This window comes from Equus caballus, chromosome 29, assembly GCF_041296265.1.
Source record: "Equus caballus isolate H_3958 breed thoroughbred chromosome 29, TB-T2T, whole genome shotgun sequence".
NCBI lineage: Eukaryota > Metazoa > Chordata > Mammalia > Perissodactyla > Equidae > Equus > Equus caballus.
In genome coordinates, this window is record NC_091712.1 from 26,465,110 (window position 1) to 26,478,996 (window position 13,887).

General features: G+C 37.9%; 1 protein-coding gene across 10 annotated transcripts in view; it reads left to right on the top strand.

The window, feature by feature from the left end:
• Positions 1 to 13,887, top strand: part of NEBL (nebulette) — a 333,764-nt gene that overhangs the window by 234,703 nt on the left and 85,174 nt on the right. For 8 of the 10 annotated variants that reach the window (XM_070255116.1, XM_001496364.5, XM_014737063.3 and 5 more), the window contains one exon: positions 6,443 to 6,553. The exons of the other annotated variants lie outside the window; for them this stretch is intronic. In XM_070255116.1, coding sequence (XP_070111217.1) covers positions 6,443 to 6,553 — 111 coding nt within the window. The remainder of the gene's footprint in view (positions 1 to 6,442; positions 6,554 to 13,887) is intronic. 10 annotated transcript variants of the gene reach the window in all.

A 13,887-nucleotide genomic window follows, 5' to 3' on the forward strand; every position in this document is an offset into this window, starting at 1 on the left:
TAACATGTGATCTCTAAGTGGAGAACATTCCAGTAGCTTATTAAAAGTCACATAAAGATTGTTTAAACAACCTAAGTGTCCATTGATGAATGAAGGGGTAAAGAAGACGTGGTATATATACACAATGGAATACTACTCAGCCACAAAAAAGAATGAAATCTTGCCACTTGCCACGACATGGATGGAATTTGAGGGTATTATACTAAATGAAATAAGTCAGACAGAGAAAGACAAATACCATATGATTTCTCTTATATGTGGACTCTAAAAACCAAACCCAACCCAACCCAACCCAACCCCTACCCATAGATACAGAGAACAGATTGGTGGTTACCAGAGAGGAAGGGGTGAAATGGGTGAAGGGCATTTAGAATTACGAACTTCCAGTTATAAAATAAAGTCATGAGGATGTAAAGTACAGCATGGGGAATATAGTCAATAATATTGTATGACCTTTATAAGGTGATAGACCGTAACTAGACTTATTGTGGTGATCATTTCACAATGTATGCAAATGTTGAATCACTGTGTTATACACCTGAAACTAACATAATACTGTGTGTTAAGTACACCTCAAAAAAAAGTCACATAAAGAGTTAATGGTTAGATTCGGGAGCCACAAGTCTCTGCTCCATCAATGAGACAAGTGGTTCCAGAACTTCTTTTCTGTGGATTGTGTTTTTGACTTAGAATATCGCAGGCTCCCCGAAAGAGCCTCTATCAGGTGGAAATGGCCATTTTAGTGATTGCAGGTTGCAGATGAACGTAAGAACTGTCATCACATAAACTCATTTTGATTCCACAAAAGTTTAGAAGTAATTGTCCCTTAATAGTACAGCAACACGTAAGAAATTCTTAATGCATTTAACCTATTGTAGTTCTTAAAACAGAATTTCAAAATAGAATATTTCACCTCTTTCTCACTCAATTTATTTTCTTGTTTTCTTCAGGGCATAATCTGATTTTTTTGGGTTACTTTATTAATCTATTACTGGGCTCCCTTAGAGAGCAAGGACCTCATCTGTCTTGTTTCCTGCCCTTCCCCTGAGCTTAGGACAGTCCCTGGCACACAGAAAGTGTTCCTTAAATACTTGTAAAATGAACCATTGTTTTTTTTAATTTAAAGAAATTGAATACAAATTTTAAAAAATTACTTGTAAAATGAATTTTTTTTCAATTTATTAATTTCCTTTCCAAGAAAATGTTTCCTTTGACATAGTTTATATTTTTCGTGCTACATTTTAGGTTAATAATAATAGCCAACACATAGAAATGCTTACTATGTGTCAGGTACTGTTCTATGCATTTTACATATATTTATATCATTTAATCCTCACGACTCCATGAAGTAGGCTTATTTTGGAGATGTGGAAAGTGAAGCACAGAGAGGTTAAGTAACTTGCCCAAGGTCATACAGCAAATAAATGGCAGAGCCCGCACGTGAATGTGGATAAGTGGCTCCAGAGTCTGGGTTCTTATCTGTACTGTATCACCTCTTTCTTACCATTTCTACCCTTCTTTGTCTTATTAAACAAGTTACTTCTTTCTCTAGAATCTTTTAGCTTTTTTTTTGTGAGGGAGATTGGCCCTGAGCTAACGTCTGTTGCCAATCTTCCTCTTTTTGCTTGAGGAAGATTGTCGCTGAGCTAACATCTGTGCCATTCTTCCTCTCTTTTACCTGGGACACCCCTACAGCACGGCTTGACAAGCAGTGCTAGGTCCGCACCTAGGATCTGAACCTATGAACCCAGGCTGCCAAAGCGGAGCATGTGAACTTAACCACTATGCCACCGGGCCAGCCCCTCTTTTTACTTTTAATAGAGGATACCTACGTAACTTTAAAATAGTCTGAAAATAGATCACTTTTGAAAAATACTGAGCATAGTTGTCCTCTGCAGAACATCTTTAAGTACTTCATTATTACAAGTTTAAATGTCCACTGTGTACCAACTTGGCAGCAAGCTAATCTCAGCTGTGCAACATGAGGCTAAAAATATATGCTGTCGGGATTCTGCATGGCTGACCATGACTAATAGGCCCTTTTTTCTTCCTGCCAACATCTGGTCACCTAGCCACTTGCTGATAGTATGGACTACTTTATAAAGCAAATAATTACAACACAACACTTGATAGGTGACAAGCAGCAATTATGCAATAAAGAAAGAAGAGAAACAATCTATTCTTATCTTTATTCTTACTTGGGAAGGTACCATTTTGAGATATTTACATCCTCATTGCTTTGGACGCGCACAACTTTTCTCACGTTTTTATGGCATAAACAGGTCTATAGAACACAGATATGTGCAAGATACAACTTAACATGAAAAAGAATCCATATTGTATATTTCGGAATCTATCTTTTTTTTTTTTTTTTCAGACTAGGTTATCCTTACATTGTTGCCGTGTATTATCCCATAGTAGATTGTGCACTCTGGGAAAGATATGTGTGTGCTCTCCAGCAGCAGCACTGCCCGCTGCTGTAACTAGTCATTGAACTTGTTAGAAAGGACAAACCTGGGTTCTGAATAATGTATCTATTTCAAAGATTTATGTAATTGTAATGACATTGCTTTCGATTTATATAAATCAATTTTATTATTGTTAATATTGCAATTCTCAGAGCTTACCTGGTAATAAGACAGGCAAGAAAGTAGAACTATTTGACAGTGTCTGTGATAATGAAAGAACTAACCCTTTATTGTCTCCAAATAGTATCAGATCGGTGGTAACCTAAATTAAAGTATTAGACAAATTTTGAAATCTAATGGTCTTCTGAGTTCTAATGAAAAGTCTCCTAAACTTTCGACATTGGAACAAAATATTATGTTGAAATCAATTTGCCAACATTCTCAGATGCTTACATTCAGCCTAGAGTGATGGGGTGAAATTGGCAAGGTTAATATTCCTTATAGAAAATGAGCGATCAGAAGAAATGCCTTTAAAAAAAAGAGAGAGAGATGTGGAGATTTTAGGAGGCCATTTTATTAGGTATCTCCCATTAAAAAACTTATAAACAAAGATCACAAGGAAAGCTTCTGGAAGTGGATGGACTGTGCCATGAAGTGGTGGATCCTTCTCACCACGGCTGTTTCACGCAGAGCCTAAATAGTCCTTTATCACAAGAGTCATACAGGCTCCTCAGGCATCTGAACTGAGAAGATTATGTGAGTCTGTGTTCTTTTTTTTTCTTTTTGAGGAAGATTAGCCCTGAGCTAACATCTGCTGCCAATCCTCCTCTTTTTGCTGAGGAAGACTGGCCCTGAGCTAACATCCATGCTCATCTTCTTCTCCTTTATATGTGCGACGCCTACCACAGCATAGTTGCCAAGGAGTGCCGGGTCCGCACCTGGCATCTGAACCGGCGAACCCCGGGCCGTGGAGAAGCGGAACGTGTGAACTTAACTGCTGTGCCACGGGGCAGGTTCCAGAGCCTGTGTTTTTATCTGTAGTGGTCACAGTGTCCCGTTTTAGAAATTTCAGAGGTGTGTATGCTACGGGATTAAAAGTACATTTACCTATATAGCAGTTGTAAAATATACCGTAAGTTAGAAATATATGTACATCATATATACACAACATATTTATATGAGATATAAAAATATACTAAAAGATCAAATATATAAGATAAATGTATATATTACTTACATAAGCAACTTTATATATAAAGTATATAAGACTATTACAAGTGTCCTCCACTAGTTAGGTGTCCAGTACCATAGCAACCTTAATTCTCAAGGTATTAAAAAAACAGTATTAATCTAGGGAAATGCGACACAATACTGACAAACCCTAAGAAATCAAATTTATCAGAAAATTTATTAGCTTGACATAATTTCCCATTAGCTATTTTAAGGATGAAAATTAATATGATAAATTAAAGTTCAGCTGCCTCCAATTTGATGTAATCTTAATTCTAAAGCAGTCCTTAGTAGCAGCTATAAATGAAACGACTATTTTAACGCAGCAAGTGGAAAATTACATAGCCTTTTTAAGAAAGAGTGCTTTTTAAAATTGGGTTCGATGACTCACCGTTTCTATAACCCACAAAATTATCAGCCGCATTGGTTACATTTATAAAGTCACAAGTACGATAGACTAAAATACAAAATAAATCAGGCATCCAGCAAAAAGGAGATAGGCATAGACTAGCATTTTTTATTTAAGAAGAAGGAACAACTCTCAAAGAAGTTTTTCTTGGCTTACTAGACTTGGCCCCTCGTTAAACTCCTCCTCACTCTTTGCAAAGTTATAATATAGAATGTAATGGAACTGAGATAATGGACTTTCTCAGCCCAAATGGAGGTTCTTAATGGGTTTCCTGCTTAACATAATTAATTGGTGAAATTTAAAGATATACTCATCAGAATTGGATATCCTGATGGATTAAATCGATGGACAGACTCAAACAAGATGAATTATTCCTGGAATAATGTGATGTGCTGCATGTGAGTCCTAGTAATCAACCAGATACACAAGATTGGATGTGGGAACAGGGCTGAGCAAGACTGAACAAGATTGAAGGGTATTAGTTGACAGAAATCTCAGCATAGCCATCAAAAGGAAAACGTGATCTCTGAATGCATTAATAGCGTGTAGCATATGAGAGATGATACCCTGGGTTAAATTGAACAATTCTAATTAGGATAAGTCAGATCATATCTGGAACATTGTGGCACCTTAAGAAAGAGATGGATAAATTGGAATTTGCTCTGAGGAGAGCATTTAGGGGATACGGGGGTTCAGAGCCTTTACCCATGCAGACAGTCTGGAGGAGTGGAAGTCATTGACGGCTGTATTCCACGTTGGAAGTTGTGTCCTGCGAGCCAGCCTCTTCCTTCATAGCCAGGTAGATACAGCTCTGGGCGTGCAGATTGGGGTTTCATTGAAAGAGGACGTTTGTATCAGAGCTCTCAAAATTCAGAGACTGTGATGTCCCAGCTTGAGTTCTCTTTCAGTAGAAGTTTTCAAGAAAAACTCAGTGGGGGAGCCAGAGAAGGGTTTAAACAGTGATGGTTGGACTAGACGGCTTTCCTTTTTTATGCTCAGATTTGATGATTTTATTTTTAAAAATTAGCTGTGTAATTATTGCTTTAATCCTTTGGACAATTATAGTATCTAAGTTAAATGAGTGGTTAATTCTGTTTATTAAAACCTATAAGGAGCTCAAGTTCATGAAAATGTTTAATAAACTCATTTGCTTATTCACTAAACACTTATTGCATTTCTACTCTCTGACATTCACTAAGATAGGCACAGGATATGAAAAGATGTCTAAGATACAGCCACAGCTCTCAAGGAGCTCATGTTGGTGAAAAGTTTTTCCTTAAGTTTAACCGTGTCCTTTTTCATTGAAAATTAGATCTTCTTTTGTTCTTGATGAACACTGTTCTAATTTTTCTTTTTAGGTTGCCTTTATTCTCTTGTGCCAAATAGTTCTAACTCTGTTTAATATCTTTTTATTAAACTTTTAACATATATTTGAAATTAATTTTAAAATAATTCATTCATTTATTCCTGGTTTATTCTCATTCATTCAGTTATTCAGTCATTTATTTATTCACTCATTGAGCAAATATTACTGCTGCTTACTTTATGCCGGGCTCTATTCTGGGTTCTCAGCACTCAGTAAATTAGAGTTATGTTCTAGTAAGGGCAGACAGAAAAGAAATAATTGTACAAAAATGAAATGAGGTAAGTAAAAATTGTGAAGGAAATAAATAGGATAATGGCATAGCCTGAAAGTAAGGGGATAGTTTGTTTGCTGTCTTTGGGCCTTCCTTAATTTCTAACTCTGTTGTTGAGTTTCGTTGCTTCTACTTCTGAAGTAATCATTCTCGTGCCTTCTGTCCATCCAAGTGTGCAACAAATTTAACTTGGCGGTAATGGATGGCATTGGTATGATGCTCATTACTCCAATGGGGCTTGACATATCTGAGAATTCTGCCTGCATGTTATATTTTCTCCCAAAGCTTATGGCATTTAATGAGGTTTATATTATATTGTAGCAGTGCCTACATAAAAATCATAACAGTTAATTAAAAAATGAACAATTCACTTTTAAATTTCTAATCATTTCCCCCACTTTGTCAGTTGCTTTCCCAAGATTTAAACCTGGGACAAATTGACCCTAAAACCTTGTGCATGTGAAAGATTTCCCAAAACCGTATCTGAAATTTAAGCTGGATGAATACCAGAAGTGATTTCAGCATATGGTCAAGGACTTGAAATAAATGACAGAGCTAGAATTAGGACTCTGAATTGAAGCACTAACATTTAAGTATTGTGTATACTATTTTGTTATGGATGCTTAGGCAAATTTGACCATCAGTGGTGGTATTCAAATATATAAAATCCTAGCGAAACACTGCAACATAACAGGTAAGAATTCAGTACACCTCTAAATGAAACTAACAATAATTTGTGTGTGTGTGTTTTTGTTAAGATTGCCTACAAGCAGAAACACAATGCTGCCAAAGGAATCTCTGATTATGCCCATATGAAGGAGCCACCTGAGACCAGACATGCCATGGAGGTCAATAAACACCAGAGTAATGTAAGGAAGCCATTCCTCATGGTTTTCTGGAAAATTGTAGTCAACCCCCATCAGGGATAATGGATATGTTGTTGAAATTTAAATAATGCAACTCGTGTTCAAGAAGGACTTTCAAATTTCTTTGATTTTTGTCTCAGTGTTTAGCCAGAAGTACATCTGAATTATTCTGTCAATACTCATTAGAACCTTGTGGAATGCCTTTAAAATGTCAGGGACTTGCAGACATTGGAAATTCTGCTTTGAACAAGACACGTGGATCCTTGGGAACTATTGGGTTATTAACATTTCCTAGAGCTTCCTTGACTAGATGGTGAAGAGCCCACAATTTTCAGTCTAGAATTGCAGAAGGACTGCTTGAAAGAGCATCAGAAATCAAAGACTCGTTCACAAACACTAGCAAGATTGTACACCACTGCTCTTTCTTTTGAAATGCTTGTGGGGGGCAAAGTGGCAGACTTAAGGAAGAGGAAAGCAATGGATGCCTAATGGCTGGTTTAGAAGCAGAAGCAAAGTGGGAGGAAGTGAGCCTGTAGAAAACGAATTTCTTCTTTAGTTGTAAGGTAGCAGGTACATCAAAGCTTTCATGTGTTTGCTCAATTACCACCACTATCCTGGCAGCCTTGAAGAATCATTTCCTCCTGAAATCTCAGGGAAAGCTTATTTATCTTCCCATCCTGAATTCTCTGCTCTCTAGAAGGAATATAGAAACTGTTGGTCAGGTTTTTCATGGCTTAGAATCAGTTGAGATAAAGCATCTGACCTAGTTGGGTCAAGAAATTTCCTTTTTTTGAAAAGTACCTGAAGCATCTCTGTCATCTCACATGGGATCTGTCCCCCTACTTAGTTCTCTTACTGATGATGCTTTGCTGACTCTGTGCCCCCAGAGCTGCAGCTGTGCAGTCTTTCTTTGCAGGATGGCAACAGTTATCTGATCTTAAATTGCAATAGGTCACTGCTTAGTTAAAACTAAGTGAGGTTTTACATTTTAATCCAAATGCATAAACGTATGCAAATACCAAAGCACTTTTCTAAGACCCTTTAAGATTGATAAGAGTTGAAGAAGCTACATGTCTGTAATTACTAGCAAGGTCATTTTAGGGGATGCTTTATACGAATAGTTTGCTTACAGAATGACTATAATAATCACAATAACCACCACTTAGCAAGGACTGCCGGGTACCAGGAACTGTGCCAAGACTTTGATCATTTCCGATTCTCTCGAAACCCCTGTGCTCATTCCCATTTTGTAGATGAGGAAAATGAGACTGAAGAATCAAACTTTCAAGTCCGATCTTTCTGTTATGCCCTGCTGCCTCCCTCTTAAAGGTCCCTGGATACTGGTCAAGATTTTAAATGAAATTTTCAAAAAGGAGCACAAAACAGGTTATCATACTTCACATCAGCGGATTCAGTGCACTGCAGGAAGGAAGATGGTGGTGGTGGTCTGGGGAGGGGATTGGCATTACAACCAATCCTCGGGAGGCCCTTTCTAACTCTATAATTCAATGAAATTCAAATACGGAAGTTCCTTATCATATAACTGGGGTTATTATTTTAACTCTGCCTTTTCTTTTAAAAGGTCTTTGATTGAGGGATTGAGGGAATAAAGTATAAAGCCCTTTTCTCTTCCATTCAATACTGTGTACTTATGGGAGAAGGATCTATTTACTTACACGCCTCTGTCTACTCGGTTCAACCTTTACATGCAAAGTTTGTACATATAATAGGATTTAGAAAGTGTTTAAGACTGTTTACTCAGATTTAAAGTGAGAATGATATTTGTATTCTACCTGTGAAGTAGTTGATATTCCTCTAGAGTCAAGGCACTTACAATAATACATTTGTTGTCCCTACAGTATGAAATTTAAACATAGGTCTTGAAAGCCACAGGAAAGTAAGTCCATCTCTTGGTTCAGTAGGAAAAGCTACAGCATCTCCATCAAAGATGAAAAACCGTGTTTCCCATAAACTTCAGCCCAGTGAGACTCATTTGCATAGAATTTACTAATAGAAATATCCTTTCATAACATGGAATGTCACTTTACACTATGCCTAGGAATGACTTAATTGAATTTAAAATAAAATGTGTCATCACGTGTGCATCTGATTTACCTAGAAACAATGCAAGTCAGCATCTCTGCTTACCTTCTTCTGTCTCCACCAAAATCAAGTCAGCTTTCTAATATCTCTTAGAGAACCAAGAAACTGGGGCAATTACAGTTCAAACCTTTTAATTTCTACCTTCTTTCTGCTCAACCCTTTTATTAGAACATTCATCAATGGGCCAAAGGGAATGGTTTTTTTTCCTTCTCAGAACTATTCTCTCTTGTATATCTTTAGAGAAGTGAATAAGCAGAAGAGGTTGGGGGAGAGGGTTCTTTGTGACTGGCCAGCTGAATTTTCACCTCTGAATAACTGAGAGTTCCAAGGGGACAAGTATTCTGGTGGCAGTAGTAGTCTCTCTTGTCACCCCAACATTCAGTGATCACGAAACAGGGAAAAAAATTATTTCTCAGAATATCCTCTACTGTGACATGTAACAGAAAAGAAATTTGGAGTCAGGCCAGGGTTAAAATGCTTGCTTTGCCACGTGTTGCCTGGATGACCTTGGCCAAGTTATTTAATATCTTAAATCTCAGTTTTCTCATCCATAAAAATGATATCTACCACATAGCGTTCTCACAAGTGTTAAGTGAGATAAGAGATATAAAGAGCTCTGAGGAAGAGCCGTGCCATAAGGTATTAGTCCTGTTTGGTTCTTCTCCAGTTTTAAAGGGTGATTTAAAAGTTTAGGGTGATTTCATAGTTAATTTGAAACAATTAGAAGAGGCTAGATTGATAAAAAAGCCAAATCAATATGAAATTTATATTAAGAAGCATTAGGTTCAAAAGGGCGTATTCAAAAGTTTCCTGAACCCATATAACTACCAATCTTGTTGATCCTATAATCAAAATATGATTAAAAACAACCAATCTAAATCCTTTTGTATCTTAAGGGATGTACTCCTGCCAAATTTTTCTAATGTAATTAGGGAAACTGGAGATATTCTATCTTGTTCCTTTCCCCTAGGCTTGTAATGAAAACTCTCGTAATATTTTGAGTTCTCATCAATCTTATTAGCGACATGAAGCCCAATAGTTCTGAAATAAGTCAAACAAATTTTAAACTGCCATTTTAAGTTTTGTAAGTAATGTGGTCTGAATAGACTTGTGATGAAATAGGAATGGCAAACTTTTCCAAAATGCCATATTGGTAATCAATTCAATGTGTATTAGAAAGGTGTATTCAGCAGGGGAAACCAGAGACTTAATGTTCTTTTCAAAAAAGATATATGTACTTTTTTGACATTAATAAAAATGTATCAATAAACAGAATTTCTATTTCATGAGCAAGTGAAAAAGCTTAAAAATAAATCAGTAAAATGATACTGGAAAAGCATTTATGACTCTATGTGGTTCCCCGATGTGACTTACAATAATAGCACTTTAGGATTTAGCTTTAAATTTGATATATTCATTATTTTTTCTTTTGGTGGGGAAGATTGGCCCTGAGCTAACATCTGTTGCCAATCTTCCTCTTTTTTTCTTCCCTCAAAGCCCCAGTACACAGTTGTATATTCTAGTTGTAGGTCATTCTGGTTCTTCTGTGTGTCATGCTGCCACAGCATGACCTGATTAGCCGTGTGTAGGTCCATGCCCAGGATCCAAACTGGTGAATCCTGGCTGCAGAAGCAGAGAATGTGAACTTAACCACTCGGCCATGGGCCAGCCCCGATATAGTCTTTTGTTCATTTCTAAAACAGAATCGTTAGTAATACTTATTCTGCCTTCTTCACAAGATTGTGGTGGTGATAAAATTAAATCATGAATAAGAAAACTTTTATCAACTATAAAATGGTTTATAAACAATGTCAATAATGATAATGATCAACTGTTCTAGACACAACTCCATGTTTTACTCCATCTTTTAGAAGACTGAAAACTTTTCTATCTTCTGATGAATGTCAGATCCTGCATTTACTTATATTTAAAAGGTTTACATTCTCTTATAAAAATATTACAGTTTAATAATGTGGTAGATTTTTTTACATAAACCATGCCCAGACAGAAATAAACCTCACTAAGATAGAATTTCCAGTCCATCTGCCTGTTTGATGATACTGGGAGGGCTTCTGTAATGTGAGAATGTATGGTAATGACAAAAGGATTTCTTGAGAATGACTGAACTGGTGTTTCCAGATTCTAACTAAATACAGGTTACGCTGCCCACTTTTGCTCCACAGACTTAAAAGATGTCTATCCCATCTAGTTTCTTCTCACCAGCAATCATGTTAACTTTCACCAGAGTAGCAAAGAGAATGAATGGTTCTGGGCCAGTTGCATTTGACTTCTTGAAGTCTGTCTGCTGACGTTGCCCCTGCAGGTGTCCGTCTGTGGCTTCCCTCCTGGCTGCCATCCCTCAGCTCTCAGTCTTCGCAGCTCTAAGAGCTTGAATTTCAGTGTAAGGACAGTCTTGGTGGAGGTTTTGCTTTTCTCCAGTTTATTAACTCAACTATTGAGGAGTCTTAAATCACTGTTGTCTGAATATGAGAAGCTTGCCACAGAATCCCGGGGAATCTCTTGTCTGACATGTACGTGTCTGGCTGTACATGAAGAAGAAAGGTGTCCATTTCACTATCATTTTCAAAATCTAATAAGCATCTCTTATTGGCCAAATCTAACCCAGAACAATACAAACAAGGGGATTCTGGATAAGTTCTAGCCTTGGGAAGGAGTGTTGATGGAGCCCAGTTGATTACAACACTCCAGCCCAACAGGGGTGGGGCGCGGATTGAATAAATTAATGCAGGTAAGGTGTTCAGAACAGTACCCGACACACTGGACACGGCACGAATGTAAAAAACCTGCAGAAGACATGGCCTTGTGAAACAGAAGGGGAAAGGTTATAAGAGGAGAAAAAGCTGAGATTAAAAGATAATAAAATGAGATGAAAATACAAGCTGAGGGGGAATGTTGAACAGGGTGAGATAAAGAAGAAATTCAACGACAGATTGTGATAGAATTAAAACTTTATTGGAGGCCACAAAGAACAGATTTGACACTGCAGAAAACCATGTGAGATGGAGAATGTGTTAGTCAGGAATTTCTAGATTTAGTGACAGAAATCCATCTCAAGTTAGCTCAAGTAAACTATGAGAATTTGTTGGTTTCCGTACTTGGAAAGTTCAAGCCACCTCAGGCATAACTGGATCCAGAGGCTCCACACCAAGACGCTTCCTCTCTCCCCGTCTCTTGGCTTCACTTGCAGACAGACCCTGTCTAGGTGGTCTCAAGATGACAGCTGGTGTTTCCAAAATTAAATCATCCTCATAGTAGCTGATCCAGAGGAAAGGACAGCGCTTTTTCTCCCCCAGCCTCAGATCCTTCAGATGACTCGGCCCTGCTTGGGTTAGGTGTCTGCCCGCTTGTTAATCATGGTTTCCAAAGGGATGGGGTATCTGATTGGGCAGCCTGTCACGTGTCCACTCCTGTCACCAGGAAGGTAGGCTGCATTTGATAGCCCCACCAAGTCACATGGAGTGAGGGAGGGGCAGTTTCCAGATAAAAAACGCTAGGCAGATAAAAAAAAGATGAATGCATGTCCACTGCAAAGGAATAATTTAGGAAAATGACCCAGATATGCAGAAAAGGGCAAGGAAGTAAATTCAGTGAAAAAAAGACAGGAGGAAGAGATCAAGCCTGTAAAGTAATGATTCTGGGTGTTCCTGAGAAAGAAACCACAATCATTCTTTGCAGATAAGTTTATGTACTGTTTTATACCGTTAAAAAGATAAAGCAGTTTGTCTTGGGTACAAGACAAATGTATAGAAGTTATAATTATTATATTGCCCTGTGCAGCACCTATAGAAGAAAATGACGAAACTTCGTTGAAAGGTAGAATAAAAGATTTAAAGAAATGGAGAAATAATACCTTCTTCGCCTGGAACAGACTGGAATTTCGTTGCAATATCATTTCCCCCTAAATCGTGTTGTGGCTTTAGTGCACTGCCTATTAAAATTCTATTTGTTTCCTTTGTGGAACTTTAGTAGAATTATTGTGATGTTCATTAGTGGGAATAAATATTTAAAAATTAAGAAAAAATTTGAAGTAGGAGAGTTGTAAGGGGAACTTGGTTTATTGGATATAGATCCTTGTAGTTACACATTTAAGAAATGTAGGAGTGAGGCTGTGGGTGTTAAGTACCTGGTACTACATAACAAATGGTCTAAAATGGAGGCTATTATTATTAATTATTATTATTATTATTATCTTTATCTTCTCCTCCTCCTCCTTTTTCTTCTCGTCTTTCTTCTTCCTCTTCCTTCTCCTCTTTTATTCTTTATTCTTCCTTCCTACCCCTCCTTCTTCATTCTCTGCTGTGCTCTGAGGAAACAGTTGGGAACAAAACGTTAAATAAAATGTGGTAAAATCAATCAGTGACCCTCAGGCTCGCACCCGTCCTGGGTTGCTGATTCTCAGGAATCTCCTTTCTCTCTTCTTACTCAAAACAATATTATATAGAACACCTTATCCTCCTGAGAAGACTGTCTGAAGAATGGAGGCCAGTCCACTGTTCCAATACACTTAGCACTTAGGGTTTGAATTTATTCAGGAAATAGAAAAATATACGTACATATATTCTTTGACCTTCCGCTGACAAACCTTTCTTCTGCTGAGTAACATTTTTATTCCTCCTTGCTTCCGACCCACTGCAGAATGGAGCAAATACCTATGGCAGACATCTGAGAAATGTCAGCTGAGCTGCCCTCAGACCCAAGTGACAGGCAAGGTGGAGGAAGATGAATAGTCCACTCGGGCACTCATGTTACTGTTCCACCTACGATCAGACAGCCTTGCAGAGAGTGAAAGATAGGAGCTTGCTGCTCTCGGTGTCCCTCAGCGTAAGCCCCCTGTTCCTGCAGAATATACCCAAGCAGTAATGTTCTGGAAGATCCGACTAGTGACCAGGCTCCCGGTGCTTTTCTCCCATGTGGCTCTGTGGTGTCCGCTTGTTTGAATTTACAGCTCATGTCGATCTTAATATTTGTTTTGAGTCACTTATGCTGGCCTCTAATTTGCAATTTACATGGATGATGGGGCCCTATTCAGAGCCCTGCTCCTGCCGCCTTTGTGCTGTTCACCTCTCTTCATGCAGTCATTAGGCTGAACAGCATATAATTAGGTAACCCGTGTACAGCTTAGATTTCTGAAAGGTTGCAGCTCTTTTCAGAAAGTGAAGGTTTCCATTTTTACCCTCATTCTTTTCTAAACAAAAAGACATTTCCCCCCTATG